Below are 24961 nucleotides of genomic sequence, written 5' to 3' on the forward strand. Positions count from 1 at the left end.
CTGCCCCTGCCCTGCCAGTTGATGGTTTTGGTTTCACAGCAGATGATCCTGGCCAGGGAGGGAGCAGTTTGCCCAGTTGGATTTCCTCTTAAAAAACCCCAACCAACCAACCAAAAACCCCCACCCTACACAACACTTCAGGATAGTGTAGTTTCCCACCTACAAAAAAGGCCTGGTTTTTTCCAAAGAGATCTGGTTAAGAAGAAATATGTGATCCTCCACAGCTTCTCATGCTCTTGCATGGCACAGAAACTGAATTTTAAGTACACAGAATATGCTACTTGCTGTGCCATTCACCTTTAAGACACAACTCATTAACAAGAGAGGAAAACTCACGAGAGAGGAAAACACAGAGACCTTGCTCTGGACTGGCAGTATGTCACAGCAGACAGCCCTTGTCTTGGATGACCAAAGCTCCTAGACATGCTAACCCAGAACTCACACACCAAACCACAGCACCGCACTCAGACGAAGGAAATCAAGAGTTCATGCTGGTAACACAGAAGAAACCCTCATTCTGAAAGAAAAATGGCATACCATTATTTGCATTAAAGCCACACCACCTCCCTTGGTTTCACCCAACCATGGCTAAGAGTAGTTTTTATGGTGCAAAACGTTATTGTCAAGCTACTAAAAATATCAGGGTATTTACCAGAATAGCTTAGTAAATGCCTTTTTGAAAAGGTATGCAATTCCTTCCCAGTGGCCCATTTTACTCAAATAAGCCACAGAAAAATTGTATAAAAAGATTTATTGAAATTCATCAATGACAAACAGACATAAAACTCAAAGTTTGGCTCTTCTGGGAAAAAAAACTGTTGCAAATGTATTTATACAGATGAAATATTGACTAGGAAATACAAGTCACTTCTAAAGCTATTTTAAAGAGGGATATGAAAGTAAAACTGTACATTCACTAGGTATTTTCAGTCATTTTACTGACTTCCACTAGGTAAGAAAATACAATTTTGTATTAGTATCTCGTGCTTGAGTGTATGAAAAGAAACCTCCTACCCTACATGCTGAACTGCCTCCTGTATTTAGGTTTGTAAAAATTTTCAAAGTATATAGCACAAGTGGAAGTAGTTTCTCATCACTTAAAATTGACTAGGTGTTATATATTACAGACCAAAATAGTACACACCTTATTTAAAAGGGTTGAAACATTTTTTTATTACAATTGTCAAATTCATTTCACTAGTAACTCAGGAATTAGGAACACTTTTTATATATATTTATATATATATTTAAATGCCTGCCATTTTCAGTGTATTGGCTATACCCTAGCCAAAAAAAAAAACAAACCCAAAAACAAACAGAAAGGAAAACACACAACACACAGGGCAGGGAGGGGGGATTGCAAATTCACCCCACAAACCAGATCCAAAGGAACACCTCAAAAAAACCCAACAAAAACATTTGGTCACTATTTACATACAGCAAAATAAAAGGTACCTACAAAAGCAGGGAAAGCATTGGCTGAAAATGGCAGTCATTCACGGACAGGCAACAAAGAAATCACTTTATCAATATGCCATTCTCACACCTGTTGCTGTGGAGGGATGCTTTGCCTAAATTTGCAGCATCCCCCAAAAAAATGCTTATAATGTATTTAGTGACTGGCAGCAGTGGAAAAATCCCAACAACCAATGCTATTCAGCTGTCTCAGAACAGAGTATGTGTATGTGGGGTATCATCCACTGATCTTAAACTTTTTTTGTCTTTTTTTTTTTTTTTTTTTCCAAAGATGTCAAACTATCCACTCCAATAATAAGAAACAAATTACCACTTGGTTTATACTTACTATTGCAGTTACAGGGACTGAGAGAGGGACAAAAAGAAAAAATTTAAAAAGAATAGGAGGAGGAGTGGCAGTAAAAATAGTATTTTATTCCCTTGCCCACCCAGTCTGCTTCTCCCTCTCGTTCCCACAGCAACATTACAATCAGGAAAAAAAAAAAAAAAAAAGAAAAAAAAAGAAAAAAAAAGAAAAAAAGGTTGGGGGTGTGGGGAGGGAAAATACAGGGTAAAAACAGTCAAATCACAATAGGAAATTTTCAAAATAGGTTATTCAGTTTAGTCATCTTCATCCCCTTCATCTTCAGGTTCTCGTTTTCTCTTCTGTCCCCGTTCTTCATCTAGAAAATAAAACACAACTTGAATCACATGAGTGCTCCCTCATACTGCTGAGGAGTTGAACAAGTTCAACAAGCTTCTACTTTGGCAACTGGCTTACTATCAAAGGAGCAAGAATACAAACAGAAGCCTGTTTTTTATAAAATGGTATTTGACTTTTAAAAAAAATAATAATTATTATTATCTCTAGCAAAAACTGGATTGCTGCCATACCAGGCTCTTCTTCATCTTCATCGTCATCTACCTCACCATCGTTGTAGCCTTCTTCATCCTCCTGAATTAGAAAAAAATAAATAAAGGAAGGATTAAAAAAAGTCAGTTTCCGTACAGGACCCTTCAAAATTGGCAATATCCAAAAGCATTTTACAACAGAGAGAAAGTCCTTGAAGCATCTTAAACAAAAACCAAACAAAAGGTAGACACTTCCCACGCACTTATATAAGTGCAGTTTTTTGCTACAGTGTAACTGCACTCTGGCCCAAGTTTCATTGCAGAAAATCAGAAGAAATCATAGCAGCCACTTCTAGCTTAAAGTCTTCAGTAAGAATATGGTTTTATACTTCATGCTGATATGCAGCTGCAAATTTTGTTATGATGTCCTGAGTTTAGTAAAACTTGACTGGTCAGTAGGAGAAGGCACATCTTCTAGGGGTAGAGAGAGTTAAAACACAAACAGACATCTCCAGAGCTTGAGGAGCTGCTGTTGGTTTTGAGAAGAGGCTGACCAACCATTCAGGAGTGGCAGTTAAGTATCTAAGATTGTTTGACCAGCTGAGAGATAATATGACCTCCTACAGTCAAATTTTAGCCCCATCCCAGTGGTTCTGCTAACAGCAAAGTCTCAGCAGACTGTGACAGGCTCAGCACACCCTACACACTGGAGCTGGACTATGCTAAGAATTTAAGCATTCTGAGGAATCACAAGGTACATGCCCAATGAGGAACACTGGTCTGAGAGCACAGTCAGTAACTCACGTACCACTCTCTCGTCTGTATGGAGGCTGTAACCCCAGCCCTTCAAAGGCCCCACAAACTAGGTCTGCAGACGTTCCCAATAGTATTTTTGACATCAGCCCAATAAATAGAATGATTTCATGTCAATGGTCACTAGATGGCAGCTGGCTCATAGACAGGCATGCCTCAAAGCCACCCCCCACTGCGATGCTTCTCAAGTAAAAAAGCAAGCACACACTTGAAGTACTCAAAGCCTCCAATATTTGGTCCGTTTCTTGCCCAACTATTCCCACTTAGAGCATGTTCACTCTACACCCATTATTAACTGTATAAATCCTTACCTCCTCTTCTCCGCTCACATCCTCCTCTTCTCCTTCTTCTTCTTCCTCCTCATCTTCTTCGTCTTCTACTACCTGAGCATCATCATCATACTCCTCTTCTATACAGTCAAACAAGATTAACCACTCAGATATTTAAAGTTTACTTTTTTCCAACACTGCCACCTGAGATGTGACCTCCTACCGACACAAGGAGCAAATGGAAAGCATTGCTTAAGGTCTGTACAGAAGTAAAGGCAGCTCTCCAGCTGCTAGACAGGACTAGATGTAATGCTGTGCCTCTTTAGCCTAGTGACAGGGTAGCATGGCAGCTGCACCCATGGTCTGAACTGCTCAAGGGCTGCAGGGGCCTTGACAGTAAGTCACAGCAGCCTCAGGACTGCTTTAGCTTCAGCTGCTCTAGTTCCCACTACTAATGCACATTTCTGAGCCTGTGGGACACTTGCAGCTCTTCATCTGCAAGTGTTCATCTGCTCCCACCAGGGATAGAGCAGATCTTGACAAGCCAACCATGCACTGGGAACCCTCCCCAAGGGACAGCCCTTGCCTTTATGCTGCCAGAGCAATACAAGAGGCTCATACACAATCCATCTTATGGGTTTGCAATCTCTTTTCAAGAGTAAAGAGATTAAACGCAACTAGTCCAAGCAACAAACCAGAAATTGTTTTTCCATGCTGCAGGAATGGTGTTACAGAGCTTTTCCATGCATTTGAATGCAGGCCCAGACTTGTACTCTGATGAGGAGAACCTGTCCCTGCTGAACCTGTGTGCTGCTGGCTGAATGCACTGCTCTGCCAGGCACTGCTGCAGCACTCACCCCTCTCACCAGAGCTCACATTCAGCACTCGAGGGAAAAGTGCAAGTCCAGCTATTCTGCTTTTGCTGTGCAGCTGGGTTTGAAGAGTCTAGCAAATTCCCCAAACTCAGCCGGATACTCATCCGACTGGTACACTGATGCCTCTGAGTGCAGTCTGCCGGGGAGGCAGAACAGCACCTACAGCGCCGTGGGACCCACCGTACATTTTCCTAACATTATAAAGTTGCTTGCTGCCTAATTAGTGCCTTTCACAGAGCTTGCCCTAGGCAGACTTCAATACATACACTCTCCTCTCTTCTGCCTTATCTCAACTAGTTCATTTTGTCCTCACAGGGCAGCTACAAACTCCTATTAATGCCTTGGCTCCTTTACTTAATTCCTTGACTCAGCTACTTTTTTTCTATGCCCGGTCTGGTTCTCCACCCTACCCTTCTCCATCAGTCTCTACACAATTGCTTATACCTCCCTGACGACACAGGTCCTGGAAAACTGCAGTGTGAGCACGCCATCCTTTCTTACCCATTTCTGCCTTATGTCTTCATCCCCTGGGGTGTACTGTTCCCTGAACTCTTTCAGGGTCTTACTCCTCCACCTGGTCCCTTTCTTCTACCACCCTTTCACTCCCTACCTTTTGCTAGAGAAAAGACTGAGATAGTAGCTCCTTCAGGCCCTGCCCATCTTGTCTCCCCTCATTTCTTCAGAGGAAGCTGATATATTTCTGCTTCACATCAGTCGGAAGGAGCTGCTGAGGACACCCTTCTGCCACCAAATCAGAGCTGGAAGCAATATGTACCACGCAGCACATCAATCTTTCAACTTACGTACACCAAGTAGCACAAATTCACATACCATCTTCATCTTCCTCGTCGTCGTCTAAGCCCTCCACGTAGCCCTCTGCATCAGAGTCCGGTGCTTCTTTGTCATCTCGATCTTTCACTAGAGATAAGACTGAGAAAGTAGCTCTTTCAGGCCCTGCCCATCTCCTTTCCCCTCGTTCCTTCAGAGGACACTGAGGTACTTCTCCTTTACATCAGTCAGGAAGGAGCTGCTGAGAACACCCTTCTCTTGCCAACAAGTCAGAGCTGGAAGCAAAATGTACTAGGCAGCATATCGATCTTTTAACTTACGTACACTAAGTAGCACAATTCACATACCATCTTCATCTTCCTCCTCGTCATCTAAGCCCTCCACGTAGCCCTCTGCATCAGAGTCCGGTGCTTCTTTGTCATCCCGATCGTATCCATCGAGGTATGTGAGTTGCGGGAGAAGATTGAATACGTTTTCTCTATAGTCATTCAAGTTGGTTACCTCGCAATTGAAAAGATCTAGACTCTTCAGGTTTTCTAACTTTTTCTGCAAAGAAAGAAAAGTCTCTGAAGTTCAGTGTTACGATAATTCTCTAGAGAGCAGAGAATGCAATAGCAGCCAGAGTTTATGTGCTCAAGAGCTTCCCATGACAAAAGGGTCATTTTCATCTCTGCCTGCTAAATTGGTGTGGAACAGCAATCTGCAATGCCTGGCCATTGCTGCTTTGGTATCTGAGAGCAGAAAATGCCCTCTCTCAAGATCAGCATCTTGCAAGTAGAAGACTGAAGTCTGGAAAAAGGTAATGGTGCAAAAATCACACATGCTGCAAGGGGCCAAGCTAAGAATAAGTAATAGTCCACTCAGTTATCCCAAAAGTACAAGGCAAGATATTGGAGGCAGCAGCCAGGACTATTTAAACTACTAATTTCAATGAAAGAAGAAACAGACTATTCTTTGGATGCAAGGATTTTGCTAAGAGAGATTTTAAAAATTTTAATGACCGTACCTTAGCCTTTGGAAAAATGAAAAAAGGCTTAGAAATTGAACAGGAATTAAATTCCTGGTTTTAGTTTGTTGTTTTGGTTTGGTTTTTTTGAGGTAGTCTGCACTGCCCACAGCACTTCAAAGTACTAACAACAAAAGCACAAGCAGTTGAGGATTTGTATCAAGTCTTATGAAATACCTCCCTTCTGGAGTTCAGTCTGTAGAGCAATGGTGACATCAAGAAAACAATAAGCCTGAAACTGGGAGCAGTTACAATCTTCTCTCCCATTTGTTTGCTACATGAGTTTAATGGCTCTGCTCTTTCCTTCTGCTGGGGGAAAGGAGATGCAAGATGGACTCATCTAAGAACTGCTCCTCAAGACATTTTAAGAGCAAGCATTTGGGAAACAAGCATGAGACAAAACTCTCCCTTTCTGGAGAGCAAAGGGCACACAAACCAAGAACTAGAAAACAGCATTACCAGAATTGACACTTGGATGCTTTTTGGAACCGTGACCTGACAAACTTGCTCTCAGCACTTGAAATAAGAAGTATAATGAACGTGAGCAGGAGAGGCAATGGAAACCAGCAGGAATATGTTGGAAGCTCAGGGACCTCTGCCCAGCTGCAGCGAGCAACCCCATACAGAGGCACATGGTGCTGCAGCTGGCCCCTGCCACCATCAGCACACACCGCACCCCTGGGCAGAAGTGGTGGCTGGTGATTTTTAGACCCAACGCTTCCAACAGAAAACACACCAAGCTGAAGCAGAGCATCTGGGAGAGAGACCCGCAGCCCACACCACCGTGGAAAGCCATGGTCGTCCCTGCAGAGCCCGTGGGGAAAGCCCAGCCCCGGCAGCGGCCAAGCCGCAGCCACTAGAGGGAAGCAGCCACCACTCACGCTGCCGGCACAGCCCCAGGGCAGGGCTGAAAGACAGGCCGGGGCCAGGCTGAGCCCCACAGCAACCTGGCTGGAGAGATAAGCACCGAGGACACTCCACTGCAAGCTGCTTTGGGACCTTCCAAGACCGTAATGCCTCTACTGGTCACAAAATGGGGTTTGATTTCACACTGTACCGCATCAACTTACCAGAGGTTCTATTGTACCGAGATCTTTTATTTTGTTGCCGCTTAGATTTAGATGCGTAAGGTTCGGACACTTTTCTGCCAACACTTCCAGTCCTCCTGAGATTCTGTTGTCGCTTAGCTCGAGCTAAAAGGCACATAAACATCCTGAGTTTTTAGTGCAAACATGTATCACAAAGCAGTCTGGTCAGCTACATTACATTTTTATACAAACAACTATTTGACACATGCAGTAGAATGCAAAGAGGGAGGGATATGGCATAGGACATTTTATTTACCTTCTTAAGTTTGTTTAACTTTGGTAAGTTTGCAACTGAGGTTAAGCCTACGTTGATTGTACTTAAGAATTCCAGCTCTTCAAACTCATCTGTGAGGCCTTCGATTTTGCCTTCGTATGACCTACAGTTGTCAAGAACGAGTTCCTTAACCTGGAAACAGAACAATGCAAAATGTGCGTAAAATGTTCTGCATGGAGGATAAAGATTTCACTCACAAGCAAAGGATGACACAGATCAGGCAAAAATGAAAGGTATTCCAGTAAACTGGCAAGTATGCGAAAGGTTACTTTCAGTCTCTGATCCCTACTTTTGCTAGCACGGTTAGCGCTGTTTCAGAAACAGAGGTATTTGGCTTTGCTTCAACTGCCCACCTTGGTATTGTTCTAAGAACAATGTAAACTGTTCAAAAACATTAATCCTGATTTAACCAATTTGACTGTTAGAAGTAGCATTGTATTTAGTAAATGCAAGCAATAAGCATTCCAAAAAATATAAACCCAACCTATATATTTTTAAACTAACCTACAACTTTGACACTCCGTACAATTCATGTGCTATTACAACGCCTCATCAGCTGTTAAAATAGCTTATTTCTGCATGCAAAAATTATTTGAGCTTTTCAAGCGTGGAGAGATTACTGTCTCCTCAGACACTCCTGAAACCTAAAGAAGGTACTGGTGATCCTAAACCAGGTCTTGTTGCAGTCCTCCACCCTCACCCCGCCTCATTAGAGTAGCTTAATAATGATAGTACTTTAGGGGAAGATCTCCACAGAGGCAACTCCTTTCTTGGGGAACTGCAAGGGATGTGTAGGATGATGCTGGCAGGGGAGGCTCCATGAGCATTGCTGCTGCAGCAGCAATATACCCCTTATCTCCCTCACCCTGTTGCAGCAGGGAGGCTCGAAGGGAGAGATGATGATAAGGTCCCCATGGGCCTGAGCAGCACAGGACCTGCCTGACAGCCAAAGCTGGACAGCCACACGGGTGTGTACAGTAAGTTACAGCCTACAGGGTTTTGTTGTTGTTTTTAAACAGAGCACCAGTCTTTTTGCAGGTGCTATGTTCAACAGACACGAAACAACAGCATCAATACAAAAGAGCCCCTAAATACGCCCCAGCCTGAATAAGACTGCTCCTTTTCACCCTAAACCCAGGTCAGCCTTATGGGATTCAAGTCCCTCAGTAGCCAGCATGAGCTTTCCTGAGCTCTGGGGAAGCTCTGCCACTGAAGACTATGACTCCACAGGAAGGGCCCACCCATTCGGGAAACATGCAGACATTTTCACACTGACGGAGAATTTCTGGGGATTATTTCTCCCCTATAAAACACCTAGGAAAATCCATCCTTCTGTGTGCACTGCAGACTCCATCCCGTGCTTGAGGTTTGTTTACAGGTTTGGAAAGGGAGGGAGTGGTGCTTTATGCTGAGGATGGGATAAAAGAAGTCTGTAGTGTATGCAGAAACACGAAGCAACTCTTCGTTTCACACCAAGGACAGTTAATGTGCAAATATTTAATTTTCTTAATTTTTTTATTACAGTAATCCCACTGCTCAGAGAAGAATCCTATGTAGTTTTATAGCTCCAAATAACATCCCTAGATTTCTAATTAAATCCCAGGCACTGAAGTCAATAGGGAAGTCAGCCCAAAGCAACACAAGAGTACAAGTGATTCATTGAGAGTAGGAGGACCAGCGTTAGACAGGAAATATATTTTCCAAGACTCTACAATTTTCCTAGAAGAATTATGATAGGGAATGATTACACAAAAGTCTTCCAGGAGAATTTTAGACTGGTTAGAATAAACCAAAGATCAAGTCAAATGCTCCTGATCCCACATACATCTATTCCACTGGGGAAAAAACCCTCAAACAAGAAAACCCCAAAAGCAAACCACAGAAAGCCCCCTTTGCTTTGAAACTTAGACAGCAGGAAAGCCATTTTAAAGGCAAACATGCGTATCTTCTTACTGTAACACTATTTAAGTATCAGGATCCTCCAGTGAGATCAATTCAGGGACAAACACATGGTTTTCTTAGTCATCTGCTTCACACATGCACAGAGCTCCCGCCAAAAAATTGAAGAAGGAAAAAAAAAAAGTAAAATAAAAGAAGCTCCACCCCAAACCCAGACCATACAGCAGCTACATTCCCCCCTATCCGTGTCCTTGCTCAACAGCCCATGAGGCCCCTGCCTGCCCCACTATCTCCTTTGGCCAGTGAGGTGGCTCATCAGGGTATCCACCTACAGACACATTTTGGAGCAAGGAGGGTAAAGGAGCACAGCTGCACTGTGTCACAAGAGAAGAGGTTCTCTGCAGAACGGGGCTGATCTCCATGCTGTGTAGAGCGTGAGGTCTTTTTTTGCCTTATCCTCTTTGCCAACAAAGTTTGCAAGAGCACACATAGGAAGATGAAGCAAGGCAGGAGGGAGTTCAGGGAAGGAAAATGCTCACAGCTGCAGCGGCCAGCACAGTTTAGAGTCAGCTCTGGCTCTGAGCTATGCAGCAGACCAAAGGCAGAAAGCAAAGCAGCACCTAAACCTCACACTGAGAAAGAAATGGCATCTGCCCTCACTCCAGGAGGTGGGACATCCATCCCTTAATCCTCCCCAAACGCAGGATGGAGAAGAGGCAAACAGGGAATTGGACAAAGCTTCCTCAGGAGTAGAGAAAAGATTTGATGGAGAGCTGGAAATAGCAATGGATGCAGAAGAAAACCTCTTTAATATGGTGGCAGAAGAGCCAACTGGCTTCTACTTTTAGTTTGCTCTTTTGAGGGCAAGACTGCGGTTTCCTCTCTGCTTTTCAGAAAACTTTGATATATAACTGCAATGCTCTCTTCTTCACTGCACCCAGTACCAAGATACTGGGCAAAGGTACAGTCAAAACAACTCCACGGCGAAGCTATCATGGAATAAAACCAGCCAGGTCTGCAACTGGTAGAAAGCTTGGTTGAATTGAAGAGCTCATTTAGGAAAACAGCAGGGTACAGGCTCCTAACACTCCCCAAGCGCAATCACAGCAACATAATTTCAGTGCTTATGTGGTCAGAGGTATATTAATACACTGAATTGCTTCTGAAAGAACATGACTTCATAAAATAACATTCAAGACAAAATTAAGACGGCTTCATGTTCTAAGAGATTTAAGAATCCTGTAGAAAATACACGCATGCAAAAGGAGGACAAACTGGGCTTGCGGGGCTTCTCCCAACTTCACTGCCAGATGTGCTCTTACTGCTGCATCATACCCAATTCTCTTGCATACAGTACAAGCAGTAGAAACTACCACCAGCTTATATAGTTTTTCTAACTATTAAAATTACCCTGCAGCTCTTTGCCCATAGACTCTCAGCCTGTGCTCCTGCACATCCCACTCTCCTCCACTTCCACTCTCACTTGCCATCTCCTCCTTAAGAACTTGCTGTTTTGCAGTTAACTGGAGAGGGCACTGCCCTCCAAGGCCCCTCTGGATTATTATCAGGACACTTTTCCAACGTGCTGGCTGCTGCACAGAGGTCTGTTCTGAAACCTTAGCCCCTTTGTGAGGATGTTGGGCCTCATCCAGGCGTACTACAGCCTTGACAGTTAGTGAGCTCATAACTGTGTCAGTATACAGAGAGGGAGAAGTGGAAAGGTGACCTTAGTAAAGCTACATTCCATCTAAAACAGCTCACTACCACAAAAGTATGACAGAAGGACTAAAACCCTATTCCTCGTTTGTTTTTCAGAAGTCTCTGTAATCTTACGGAAAATTCCACCTCTTGAATCACTCTCCAAACATCTACTGAACTTCCCTGAAAATGCGCAGTAAGACTACAATTTTTACATTTCTTTCTCATCTTCTGTCACTGAAACACAGAATAAACCTTTGCCTGATGCAAGTAGACTGGGCAAGCACCCTTTCTGAGTCTTGTTATATACCTGAATGAAATGAGTGGGCCTCAGCTGGTCTGAACCAATTTAGCTGTATCACACTGCAGTCTCTGTAATAGTACAGACACAGAGATAAGCCATCAGAATTAAGCAGGACAATCTGAACACATTTGGAGAGAGAGGCTAAGGCAGTTAAGTGTCCTCAGCTAATTTGTGTTTAGCTGCATCAAAGACAAGAAGATAAAACTTGCAGAAGTTCTGTATCGTTAACTGTATCACTGTGTATCACCACAATGCATAAGCAAATCAAAGTACTAATTGGAGTAAGTACTAATATGAGTACTAGTAAAAGACAAACCACATGACCTTTACTTATCTTCGCAAAAAACTGCTGCATAGTGAGAAACAGTAGAAGAGCAACATGCCATAGGCAGCCAACCACCACAAACAACACCGCAATACTTACCTAAACAGCTAAGAAGGCACCCACAGGTGAACATCTAGCAGAAAGCCTAACATGCAGGTGGCTAGGTTGGTTCCCGTCATATGTAACCATGTCTTCGATAGCATTTAAGGTAAGGCACCATCAGGTGCTTGGGTAGGGATATTACACATCATACAGCTTCAACTGTCAAGCGTCTCGCACCCAGCCTGCCGTTCTGCCTTGTCCTCTGCATTCCTGGAGTGGCTCAGGGCTCTGCTACCCTCTCCCCAATTCAGTGGGTGCCATCTGCTCCTACTCCAAGCATACTTCTGCTTGAGCGCTGCTGTGTGGTCTTCTGGTTATCAGGCCTTAGTTTTCAGCAGTCACATGTAAGCAAGGAGATTGCTGCTTCTTCAACAAACTCTTCAGACCACGCGCCTTGGACCTGTTCTCGTGTGGTCATCCCAGTTTCTATTTCTGATAGTCCCAGATGCTTTCAGCACATGACATGACATCACATCTCTGTTAACACATGCTGCACTGTTAACTGTGGATTACAGCATCCCCTATATCTCTTCATGACTTTCATGACATCACACTCTACATTACTGCCTGCTTGATAACCAGGGACTCTTATCATTTTTTCTACTATGGTTACTGCATTAAGCTGTGTTCCCAAATGCATATACGACATTCTTAATATAGCCATGTGGTATACTGCAAAACTCCAACCTACTCCTAGGGTAAGAACAGGCAACCATATGTAAGCAGCCACTGGCTTTCATGGCAGTCATCTCAAGCGACATCTGGGACTCCCTCAGTGTGCACAGTACCTGGCACACCTTCCCCTACCTCCCTTTCCCAGTGCTGGCTGCCTCTCTGGAAGGGACCATACTCTCATCAACACACATGCAATCAATAGAGTATAATCACACACAGACAACTGTTAAGCTGCACATGTCACCACCTTAACCTTTAATCTATATTTCCATTGTAACAGGTAAAAAGGCTAAGTCTCTACTTCAGAAAGCCTACAACCCATGGGCACAGAGATCCATGAACTTGGGAATAAATTCCCAAATCCCAGTCTGTAATTGAAGGCTTAACAAGGTGACAGAAGGACACAGTTGTGAATATAATTTTGAAAGATAAAAGGTAAATTTACAAGTACAAATACCACTCTGCTGGCTTTAGAAGCAGAACAGCAAAGGCTGTAACATCTCATTTTCAGCACAATGGACCAGATGCTTTTGAAGTGTACATTGCATATGGTACCCCTAGGACAGGAATATCCCACTATGCGGCATTTTTATTGAAAAAAGCACGTAAAGGTGAGGGTGTTAACTCTGTCCTGCACTGCTCTCAACCAAATGGTCCAGGGGAGCATTTAGAGAAGTCCTCCATACTTCTTAACCCAGTGGAAACCTCATGTGGAGGAGGGCAAAGCTGTTTAAAGAAGGGAGGGGAGAGCAAGGGAAGCCTGTTGTGGTAAGTGGAAGTGAAGTCCAAATTACTTTTGAAAGCAGAGACAGTTTTATTCTTTCCCAGTGCACATGCACTTCTTCAAGACACTTCCATTTCTGTCTGTGGGATTTTTTTGGTCTCAAAAGCCTGCATAGCCCATGCAAAGCTTTGCATCGCTCCACAGTAAAGAATGACTATTGCTGTCTACTGTAACCAGACTGTCAAGAGTTGTGTCCTCCTACCTCTTGTACCATATTCTAGATCTGTGCTCAGGCAGATTTGGGGAACCTTGAGCAGCAACGGATCTGCTTAGGTTTCTATTCCACTCGGTTTGTGCAGCAAAATTTAAGAGAAGCCTGCCCTCCATAGTCACAACATTCTTGTTTGCTGGGGAAGGCATGAGTTTGACAAGGCTCAAGATACTGCCCAAGTCTTGCAGGAGCCCACTGCTAATGCTCAGCTCCGCAGTGATGGTAAGGACATGATGTTCTCCACGCTCATGTTACAAGCTTCCCCCAAAGTTACTACTGGAGGAGATAAACACTGCATGAATTTCCATTTCCGATACTATCTGGAATGTGACTATGCCACAGAATTCTTGAATGAACAGCCTACTTAATATCTTGGGCTAACAAAGCTGCTCTGAATGCTCAAAGACGTGATGCCATTTCTGCTCTAAGATGATCACCAAAATGTAACCAACCTGAAGAACTTAATTTTTTTTTTTAAAAAAGATAGTACCACATGCCATTTGCCACCTGCATTCAAGATGGATCTTCAGCCATGTTAGGATCCCCTGTGATATAAACACACAGCAGAGCCAGGCTACACATAGTTCAGCTCCTGGTGGAAAACACTGAGAGAAAGAGGAATGCAGAATAATCTCTCGCCCAAATTAGAGCAGCTACTAGGCTGCTGTACATCAATTCAGACACCCCTCAAGAGCTGCTCAGCTTTTCCAGGCTTGCCAGTGCTGCCAGTTCGGGCTGTGCCCCCTGCTACCTCTGGCATGCTGCCTGCAGGCAGGCAGGCAGGGGAGGGGAGGGAGGCAGGTGCCATGGCACCAACTGTGCTGGCTTGGTGCCATGAGGGATTCCCCTTTAGCGGGGCAATCCTCCACTGCTCCTTCTGGGCAGCTCAGCATTGCCTGGTGGAGATGCTCGGGGATGAGGATCTAACTGCGAACAGAATTAAAATTAACAGAGAAGGGAAAATTCTGATAGTGTTGACATCCTCTTTCTCCCCCAAGATACACAGGGAAAAAGCAAACCAGAATAAAGGCACCAACTGCAGGTGACAGCAGTGAAGTTTTTCTCCTTACCAAACCAGCACGTGATTTTGGATTTTGATACATCCCTTCAAGGCTTTTTTATGAATATCTGAGATGAGATAAATAGATTTAACTCACTTGCAGTACATGTCTTAAACTAGTTAGCCAACGACCATTTACCTCGCACAGGCTCTGGTCATTACTGTATTGGGCACAGAAACTGCAATTCCCGGGGCAGGGAGCAATGCTGCGCAAAAGATGGCCATGTAACACAAACCACTTCCCTTGAGATACAGGCAAGATATCTAGCAGCCAGAGTACTTGAGAATCATATTAGCAGAGGCAGTGACTGATGGCTGGGAAGGGACTGGATGGGATTAATGCGTATACCTTGTAATTTTGAGCAGTGCTCCATTACCATCATTACGGACACCAGGTACAAGCAAAGATCTTCACTATGGCTGAATGCCAGGCGCCTGTCAGGACTTCAGCAAAGTTCAGGCTTAAGTTTACAGGACTTCCCCCAGGCACACTCCCCACACCTGAACAAAGGCGTTCCTTCCACTGGCACTCTGCAACTGGCCCCTTCAATACCAAGCAATTCACAAGTGCTGAAAAAACAGCTTCCAGCGCAGACTGGTTCAACGGCAACCTGCTCCACTTCTAGCTGTTTTGCCTATTTTATACCCATTCAACTCCAAATTCTTGCAACAAGGTCATGTGAAACTATAACTAGACTTCAAAATTAATCTACGGTTTTTCCAAATGATGCAACCCTGTCAAACTTTCATATTTTAATTCCTCTTCTACATCTCTTTCTCAGAAACTTCCACCAAACACTTCAGAGGAGGGTTTTAGAAGCCCAAAATTGAACTTCCAGCATCATGCCAATACAGTTTTGGTGCTTCTCATGCTTTTCGCTACAAGCACCAATATGCATGGATGTGCACGGATCCCAGTGCTGCTGTCTTTGAACCATAACACCATGGTTCTCATACAGGTTTACTCTGTGTTTGTACACTATACCCTAGCAAGCCACTTTGTATTTAATTTATTTGATCCAAGAAGCACATGATGAAGAAACTCAGATTTACTCCAGACAAGGGTGCAACCAAGGAATTGCATGAAAATATTTCCTTAGGTACCAAGACCGATCCAGTGACAACACGGGCATCTCTGTGGACATCTGTCACAGTCCGGACTCAAGCAGCTTGTTAAACCGCTGTACCCAAGTTCAAAGTGATGCAGTAAAATAGCAGTTTAAAGCCACCTTTTAAACTCCCCTTGAGCTGGGCTCTGTTTATGTTAACTCCCACAAGGATGAGCACAGTCAGCGTCCTCTTTTTGCTGGCCACTCTGCGTGTATGGGGGACCCTCCAACACCCCTACCCCGGCAAAGGGAAAGGAGCAGGGGAGGTGAGACAGGAAATATTTGTTGTTTTATTTGTTTACTTTTTGTTTTTGTTGGGGGTGGGGTGGGGTGGTGTTGTGGTGTGTTTTGGTTTTTGTGTGTTTTTTTTTTTAAATCAAAGCTGCTCTGTGTTCAGAGACAGCTTAAGGCTGCTTGCACAGCTCAGAAAAAATCTGGCTCAATATCAATACATTTACTTTTTTTACCCTCTAATATTTTTCATAGCACAGCTATAAACCCTCAAAGCAATACATATGGCTCCAACTAATTTTACGTCCCCTTGCTCTGTTCTATGAGAAACTAAAGGTCCAAGTGAAACACATAAGCGGCAGAAGGGTGAAGAGTCTTAGCAATTCTGACTATGTCTTACACTCATATCTAATTACAAGGCATCTCCAGTACTAGAAAACTTCCAGAAAGAATAATCTACTGTTGTCTTCCGCAAAAAACAACCCCCAACCATGAAACCCCATGAGTCACATAAATATACTTTCACACATTTACAAGGGTCAGTATAGCCATATGCATAAGCAACATACTAATTAATAAATGGAGAACATACTGCAGTGAGATGAAAAGCTGTTTCATTCAAAAGCATATAGCTAGTTCTCATTTTTGTTTCTACTGTTAGCAGCATAACTCTGTAAAAACTCCAAATATTTCTTTAGATAGACTGTTTCAAATACATGACTAAACTGCTTGATCTTTGCATTAAATGCTTTTTAATATACACACTAATGTTGCTTGCGTCTCTTCTCTCTACAGACGGTATCACCTACCAGCAGAGCACTTTGCTCTGCTCCTGGCTGGGGTGGGTGACTTTGCACGGGTCACTTCAGCTCTGCATCTCAGTTTCTATTTGAGAAACCAAGTGCCTGATACCACACCCCAAGTGCTTTTCATTCACTGCTGGCTATCATTAAATAAACCAGAAGCAAAACATAAGATTGCATCGCACCTCTAATTTGAAAGTTCTTGTTAGAAATTTTAAGTATTTAGCTGAACTGCTTAGTTTGTTCAGTTGCACGTACTCCGAATTGCCCTCAGCAACAAAGGACTGATGTAGAGACAGACATAAAAGAGAAACACTGCATTTAAATGAAGACTAATTTTAAGAGCTGCATGTTTAATATGGAAAGCAGTCTCTGAATATGTCAGCTGCTATAGAATGCATTGGCAAATCACACTTGCAAAAGATAAGCTTTTCCTAGCCTTTTTTTTTTTATGGCTTTGAAGGGAAAGTGTTCGATAGACCAAGTCAATGGATAAGTGAGCGCTCCAGTAGAGAGCACAACTTTTACACAGCAGCGTAAAGACAAAACACTAAGGCGCTTTTTTTTTGGGGGGGGGGGGGGGGGGGGGGGAATCTTGCAAAAGATAAGCTTTTCCTAGCCTTTTTTTTTTATGGCTTTGAAGGGAAAGTGTTCGATAGACCAAGTCAATGGATAAATGAGCGCTCCAGTAGAGAGCACAACTTTTACACAGCAGCGTAAAGACAAAACACTAAGGCGCTTTTTTTTTTTTTGGGGGGGGGGGGGGGGGGGAGGGGAATATTTCAGAGGTCATGCTTACATATGCAAGGGCTTCAGGACTGATTTTTTAGCAACCTAGTAAAAAAATACAGGCTATGTATTTACTAGCTATTTTGTCTGAAGGATAGCTGAGCAAGAGAGGAGACAGGAAAAAATTATATGCAGAACAAGTCCAATAGTGTCACATAAATAGCTGAGAAGTGTCCATCACTCCAAAGCACAACAAAAACATCACTGCTCTCTATTCCCACTTGAGACTTGTACCTCGCTGCAGACACAGAGGGTTTGGTTCATCGAGCTGAGCTGTTCGTCAATCAAGACTGCTGAAAGCCACCATGAGTTCCGCAAATGGCAAGCCCGCCTCGGTGGGTGGCAAGGAGAGGACATCCCTTCCCGGCACGCTGCGGAGTCCTGCTCCCTCCCAGACATGGAGCTGGGATCCCAGAGGTGCCTGGGATTCTGGTGTGCAAACCAGAACTACTCCCATAACTTTTCCTTACTTTTAATTCATTCAAAAAACATCCAAGACATAGCACCCACACGTTTCATAGGTTTGGTTCTTATTTTTCAGGCTTCTCCAATTTACCAACACCTGTACCTTTATGGCAGGAGGATGGGGGGAGTAATCCACAGAATGAATGAAATGGGAAGAACCAGTCAACATCAGCCTTACGGGATGTAAATATTTAAGAAAACAGCCACTGACACTTGTGCCACCATTCAATGTACATTTAAAGATGTATCACTGACATAGGTAATACTGTCCTTTAAAATATTTTTATCTTTTACTTTATTTAAAAGTCCTAAATCCCTGCATGTGATTAGTGGTACCTCGAAACCTTTAGAGCAGAACAGCAGAAAGGTATATTCTATTTATTGATACATAACACACAAATCCTGCTGCAAGCATGGACTGTAATAACTAGGCTTAAGCCTATAAGGTTTGTACTGAGTTTTGGGGGTTTTCCCCCTACCTTTTTTCAACAACTTGTTTAATTTGCTGGGCAGGACAAGAACACTTTTTTCTTCAGGAGATGCATTTCTTGATGGACTACAACACAATTACATCAACAAAACTCCAGCTATTTCTTGTAATGCATTTTTATCAAGCCAGTATTTGGACATACACCTGAATCATACAGAAAATTTTGTAACTGTCACTATACTTTACATACCGCTGGTCAAAAGAGAATTCTCAAGAGTTGAGGGTTAAAAAAAATAAAAATCTACCATTGCTACTTTCTAGCAGCATCACAGGGAAATGGGAAAATTAGGCAACCAGTTTTAGATCCATATACTGGTGTTTTTCAATTCTACATTCGTAGTTCTTTTCATATGCTTAAAACTTGGTCCAAGTTAACAGAATTTGCCAAATATTTCCCTGGTCAGCCCAGTAGTCAACTGTGAAACTAAATTTCAGTGAGGACAGCTCACACATCACACCTGTTCTCCAGCCCAATTTTTGTGGGCTGCAGTCCCTCCAAGATGAGCATCCAGCCAGCCAGCCAGCCAAGAGGATGCTCATTTTAGAGGTTTGCATCTGAAAATTCAGAGCCATGAAAACCAGCTGTTATGTAAACTTGGGAGGTTTGCAAAAAAGACAGCTACTTCTTTGTACATTTACACCCTGCTGTCAGCTACGTAAGTGGTTAAGTGATACAAGTCCGCAAAAATCCATGATAATCCACACACGCCGCATAGTTTGTACGTGCTGATCTCATGCCTCCCTAGACACAACCATATCCCACTTTGTTTCAAACCAAGAATACATCCCCTTCCCATTTTGGGGTTGTTCAGCCTGGGGAAAATGAAAAAGTATGTATCTGCACACATACGCAAGACCAAAATTTTTTTTTTAAATGCAGGTCTTTAAAGTGAAGTGTATCACTTTAAACTCTTTACTGTTCTTGCAAGCATCACAACAAGGAACTAGCTTGGGGAAAAGAGCCTTTTTATTTATATTCTTCATTTGAAAGAACACTTTGTATAGATGTTTGCACCATATTTCCCTTCAGTTTTAAGATCTACAGAAAACCAGAGAGAAATCAGAATGTCAAATAAGTTTTAAAGTGCAACAGAGAGTTAGAAGAACTGTAAGAAATACTCAATGTTACAGTCAGTATTTTATCACTGTCACAGTTTTGAGCTGATAAAGCACTGAGTCGTCAGACTAAATGAACTGGCATGGTAGCTGTACACTAGAGAAGATGAGTTCTGTGTGTAATTTCAAAAACCTACCTCCGTGTCACACAGCTAAGAGCCTTGGTACTGAACCTGTTCCACCGTCTTTGCATTTTACTAATGAGTTTACAATAGGAATGAACAAGAATGCCCACAAACATGCCCAGGTGAGCAGCCCCTCTAAGAGGTCAGTGGTTTCACCTACCAGTTCCTGGAGGAAACCCCATGTAAAATAATTGTACCTGGCCCATTCTAGCAAGCAGTTAATTATAATAGAAAACCATGATAAACAAAGCAACCAAGGAAACAGCAAGTGCACTACTGTTAAGTGACCACTAAATGTAATGGGACAAAAAGTTGAAATATCTGGGCAGAAAGTAGATGCGCAAGCTTAATTCTGGCTGTACAACACACAGAAAAAACCCCCGAATTTCAAGCTCCAAAACCCCAGACCTTTCACCGACACTGAATTCATATAAAAATGGAGGGCAAATTAAAAAAAAAAGAGGCCAAGGAAGAAAAGGAAGAAATGGTTCCTATACAATCCACTTCAGGACACTTATGTTTTATTAGTCAACATGTAACCTAACAGGATTATATGACTTAACAGCTCAAAGTAGCTAGCTCAGCTGCATAGCAGCGCACAGTATTCTACACAAGAACCATATTAGCCAGATCAAACTGTAAGATATTAATATAGGCTCAAAAGGAACACCACGTTATCAACATCCTATTATCTAACTTTGATTTACAAAAAGTTTTGATCCTGTACGCTTTGATAACAGGATATACTAAGTATACATAAGATGTACCACAAAACTTAAGCATGTATTGGGCAGAAACTCCAAAACATTCACAGTTATTTTCACCAAGATTTATTTACATTACACTTAAAAGTTTGAAAACAATGATCCCCCAGAAGGAGGAGAAATACTGCCTATCTATCAAAGCAGAGACTAACAAAAACAATTCACAGAACCATCCTGTTCATGCCCAAAGACTTACTAAAATCCATAAATAAGTGACGTTGGCTTCTAAACCCTAGTTCCAAGTATTTTAGCTAAAGCCCTAGCTGGATTTAGCTGAATTTTATTTTAATTGGTATTTTAGAGAAACAGACTTCAAACCCTACACTTAATTCTCCACGACACAAAAGCACGTGCACTTATCTGTAATCAATGGCTTTACAAAACAGACTCTAAACAGAACAGCATTCCCAAATGGCATCTCTATCCCCCTTCATATGAATCCAGAAAGATTTGGGTTTATAATGGGGGCGATGACCTTCGCTACGTTGGGAAGACTGATACACGTAACTCACTGAGAGAGCTAAAGGCTAGCAGGTAAAAAGAAAAAGTAACAGGTTAAATAAGCCTTCTACAACTAACTGCCATAGATTTCTGCGTTACTGAGGGACAGTGAACCCCCACCAGATCAGAGCTCTCTCAACTTTCTTTGACGTAAGCCAGAACAGAGCAAAAACTGAACGCAATCCAAGCCTGGAAAAGGGGGTGGGGGAAAAGTCCAGCTTAGAGCTAACACACTTTGGATCAAGTCTTTAAACCATAGGTCTGTCTTTATAAACGGTCAATAAGCCTTCAGCAGTAAGAGCGATGGACAAATCCACCAAAACTAGGGGATAAAAAGCATAATAATAATAAAATAATTAAAAAAAAAAAAAAGGAGCTCCAAAAGCAGAGACCTACCTTCCCGCAGGGCTCTGCCCAAGAAGGCATATTCCCAGCGCCGCACTCCCTGCCCGGGGGGCTGCAGGGCACCCCCGGCCCCGCTCCCGCCCGGGCGGGCGCTGCCGTGCGCGGGGCGGGGCGGGCAGGTGCGGCGGCAGCGCTACCAGCCCGGTGGGGCCCGATCCCCGCGGCAGGCCCGGGGCGGGAAGACGGGCATCCCCCTGCCCCACGGCGGCACCCGCGGGATTAAATAAAAATAATTAAAAATAATAATTAAAGGGGGGGGAGGGGGGGGGAAACGACGGCGCCTTTTTACCCTCCTGGCTCGTCCCGCCGCGGTCGTCACGAGCCTCCTCCCGCCCCACGCTCGGCGACGGCGGCGACAAAATGGCAGCCCCGGCGACGGGCAGTCATGTCGGAGAGGGCGCCCGGGCGCCCCTCCGCCGCCGCCCGGCCTCGCCGCCGCAGCCGCAGTGCCGGCGGGAAGGCCCCCTCCGCCAACGCCTCATGTCGCACTTCCACACATCGCCGCTACCCCCCCACCACCCCGGCCTGCCAGAGCGGGAGCCGGCGGCGGGCGGGCCGGGGCGGCGGGGCTCCCCTCACGGCCCAGCGCTGAGGGCCCGGCGGGGCGGGAAGAGCCGCCGCCCGCGACCGACCGTTCCCTCCGCCGCAGCTGAGGAAAAGGAGGAAGAGGAGGAGGAGGCGGCGGCAGAGGGAGGGGGGGGGGGGGAGGAAAAAAAAAAAAAAAAAACATGGCGCCGCGTCCTACTTGCGGTGTGGCGCTGCCAGCGCGGGGCCGGGAACGGCTCGGCGGGGCGGGGGGGGCGCTCGCCCCCCGCGCCCGAACAATGAGCCCCCGCGAGCGGCGCAGGGCCGGGCCGGGCTGCGCCTCACCGCCCGCCGGGAACGGCGGCGTGTACAGCGGCTGGAGCCCTCCTCCCCCCACCCCCACCCCCCCGTCCTCGTCGTCCTCCTCCTCCTCCTCGCCCAGGAGTTTTTAAACTTTAAAGAGCAGGTTACATCGACCTGCCCGCCTTTGTCCCTCGGACACCGCGCTTGGCCACCGAAAAGCCGCGGGGCCGCGTCCCGCCGCCTTGCCTCCGCCCTCCCCCCAGCGCCCCCCGGAGAGGTACGTTCCCCCCTTCTTCCCCTTCCCGTTCCCCTTCCGCGGCGGCGGGGCCGGGGCACACCTCGCCCTCCCCGGCCATTATGCAAGGGCCTGGCGGCGGCGGGCCCCGCCGGGGGATGGCGGGGCGGGGAGGGGAGGGGGCTTCCCCGCCGCTGCCCTCAGCCTCCCGGCGCCCCGAGTTCGCGCCCCGCCGGAGCGGGTTCGGGGCCCCGCCTGCCTCCGGGTACCCCCCGCTGGCCGCCCCCGACTCTTTTGGGGGTGGGTTCGGTTTTGGTGAGGGGTTTTTTTTCCCTTTTTTTCTTTTTTTTTTTTTTTTTTTTTTTGTCCTGACAAAGTTTTTCTCTCTCTCGTTTATTCCGCGAGACGCGGAACAACAACCTGAAGTCCGGCCCCGGGGGAAGGGGGAAGGAGGGGGGGGAGAGAAAAACACGCACACGCACACATCCAGCCTTTTTGTGCGTGTGTGGGGATGGAGGGGGTGGAGAGTGCGTTTATTTCTTGCAATATTTTTTTTATTCAACGCTCGCGCTACCGGCGGCGATACCCGATCGCCAAAAACGCTAAGCATTGGTTTAAAATTCTTTTCTTTTATCTTCTCAGCATCTGGAGAGAGGGAGAGAGAGAGAAAGGGCGCGTTCATGAGGACTACAAAGTTACAAATATGGCTCCCCAGTCTCTCTTGCCTGATCACTGCAAAGAAATGAAGACGCACTTTAAACTAAACCATTTGCAACTCACTCGCAGTCCCTGTCTGCCTCTCCCTGCCCAGCACCCAGTACAAATATTTGCGAACTAAACACGCCAAGAGAGGAGCACCAACTTATTTTTATTTAATGCACGGGCGAGCCCTCTCGAAGGCATCGCACACCGGCAGAGTCGGGAGCAGCCTCTAGTTTCCCCTTAGACCATAACGCGTGCGCCTTCGGGCACCCCCAAATTGGGGTGCACGGCCCCACACGCACAGACACACACGCACACACACACGCACAGACACACACACACAGGTAGGCACCTCAAGGGCAGCAGCGGCCCCGCCGCCGCCGCTGCCCCCCGAACCCCGCGGGGTTGGGATGCCCCCTCCTCCCCCCCAAAAAAAAAATGTGGGATGGATTTTTATTATTAATTTTTTTTTTTTTTGCATTGCTTACATCTGAGGGCGTCCTGTTCCGCAGCTCTAAGTGGATCCTTTTCTTCATGTCCATGTCCGTGGCTGGCGGGAGTCGCTCGCTGTCCCCGGCTTCGCTCGTGCAGTGACACCGATGGAGACCCCCCCAAAGCCAGCGCGGTGAGGGACTTTGAGGGCTCAACCAGCTCCGCTCGGAATCCCGAGCCCCAGCACCGCGGCGAACACTAACCTGATAACTGCGGAGGCGGGCGCTCCCGGGGGCTCCGGCCTGATTGACGGCCGTCCCCGCCAACCGCGGTTCCGCAACGCGAGGCCGGAGCCAATGGGGCGGGCAAGGGGCGGTGGAAGCCAATGGGGGAGCGGCGAAGCCGGCCAGGGGGACAGCCCGGCTGGGAGCGGAGGATCATTCCGTGCTGGTGGCTGATGGGGAAGGAGCGGCGGCGGCTCCGCGGTGGGGATGGGGTGCGCTCTGCCTTCGCCGCCCGCCCCTCCGCTCCCCCGCCTGCCGGATCCTAGGGGAGGCGCCGAGGCGCGGGGCGGGGAGCGGCCCTAGAGCCGGAGCCGCCCGGGCAGGGGCGCGCAGCCAGGAGGGAGGGAAAGGTGCGGAGCGGGGCGGCTGAGGGGCGGCGGAGCGCGAGGAATGGCGCGCGGGCCAGCCGGCGGGGGGGGGGGGGGGGGGGGGGCGGGGAGAGCGGGAGGCGGGCGGACCGACCGACCGACCGACCGGCGCGCGGGGGCGGGGCGCCGATCTCCTCAGCGGCGGCGCCGGCCGCGAGGGGAGGCGAAGCCGCGCTGCTCTGCCGGGGCGCTCCGCCGAGCCCTGCCCGCCCTGAGCGGGCTCCCCGCGGCGGGAGAGCGCGTAGGGTGTCGGCGCCGCTTGTGCCGGGCGGGGTCTTGGTCGGCGCGGGGTGTTAGCGCTCGGGGTCCCCCCCGCTGTGGGTGAAGGGGCTGCTGAGGGCTCTGGGCAGAGAGAGGGAGGACAGGGAGGCGTTGCTTGTGCAGAGAAGGCCCGGGTCGGTCGATTGCCTCTCCGGAAAGCTGCTCTGGAGATGCTTGCGGCTGCTCTTGAGCGTAAGTGTCGCCAGAAGCCTCGCAGTCTCTCGGCAGCCTGCTGTTGCTGTTAGTCACGTCCGGTCGTCGGACGAAGCGGTGGGGCAGGGCCTGGGGTGCCAATAGGAGGTACGTTCCCCGGTGTCTTTTGCCAGGCAGACTTGCGAAACGAGGTGCCAGATAGGTCCTGGCAGAGCTTGCTGTCTGCGTCAGGTGTTGGATCCACTAGCGTTCTGACAGTGGCGAAACCCCGCGCTTGCTTGTCTCCGTGTACTTGTGACTGGCTTCATCTAACGAAGGGGACTGCTTTCATTGGGTGTAGCAGATGATAGGTAAAATGTGCTTCACGCGCTTCGTGAGATGCCTGCTTGTCCCTTCGTGCAGTCACTGGAGTTTCAGTGGA

The 24961-nt window shown here is 46.4% G+C and overlaps 1 protein-coding gene across 3 annotated transcripts; it reads right to left on the reverse strand.

Moving 5' to 3' along the window:
- Nucleotides 1-736: 736 nt before the first annotated feature.
- ANP32A (acidic nuclear phosphoprotein 32 family member A) lies at nt 737-23724 on the reverse strand. Of its 3 annotated transcripts, none has more exons than XM_049813539.1 (8): nt 23531-23719; nt 7404-7553; nt 7130-7252; nt 5401-5599; nt 5096-5194; nt 3432-3529; nt 2350-2410; nt 737-2138 (listed from the first exon to the last, which is right to left on the reverse strand). In XM_049813539.1, the coding sequence occupies exons 1-8, from the start codon at nt 23582-23584 to the stop codon at nt 2077-2079; spliced, it is 846 nt and encodes a 281-aa protein (XP_049669496.1). In that variant the 5' UTR covers nt 23585-23719; the 3' UTR covers nt 737-2076. The 3 variants fall into 3 exon arrangements, with proteins under 3 accessions (XP_049669496.1, XP_049669497.1, XP_049669498.1); XM_049813540.1 differs by lacking the exon at nt 23531-23719 and adding an exon at nt 21269-21350; XM_049813541.1 differs by lacking the exon at nt 5096-5194 and having other exon boundaries at nt 23531-23724.
- Between the last annotated feature and the right edge of the window lie 1237 nt (nt 23725-24961).

This window comes from Accipiter gentilis, chromosome 10 (genome assembly GCF_929443795.1).
Source record: "Accipiter gentilis chromosome 10, bAccGen1.1, whole genome shotgun sequence".
NCBI classification, from domain to species: Eukaryota; Metazoa; Chordata; class Aves; order Accipitriformes; family Accipitridae; genus Astur; species Astur gentilis.

Excerpts from the sequence above, each read along its gene's own strand:
- ANP32A (XM_049813539.1), bottom strand. The coding sequence starts at position 23,584 with ATGGACATGAAGAAAAGGATCCACTTAGAGCTGCGGAACAGGACGCCC. Across the intron at positions 5,195-5,400 it reads CGAGGAGGAAGATGAAGATG|TCTTATCTCTAGTGAAAGAT; the intron begins GTATGTGAATTG and ends CTACTTTCTCAG. Across the intron at positions 3,530-5,095 it reads CGACGAGGAAGATGAAGATG|AAGAGGAGTATGATGATGAT; the intron begins GTATGTGAATTT and ends TTGACTGTATAG.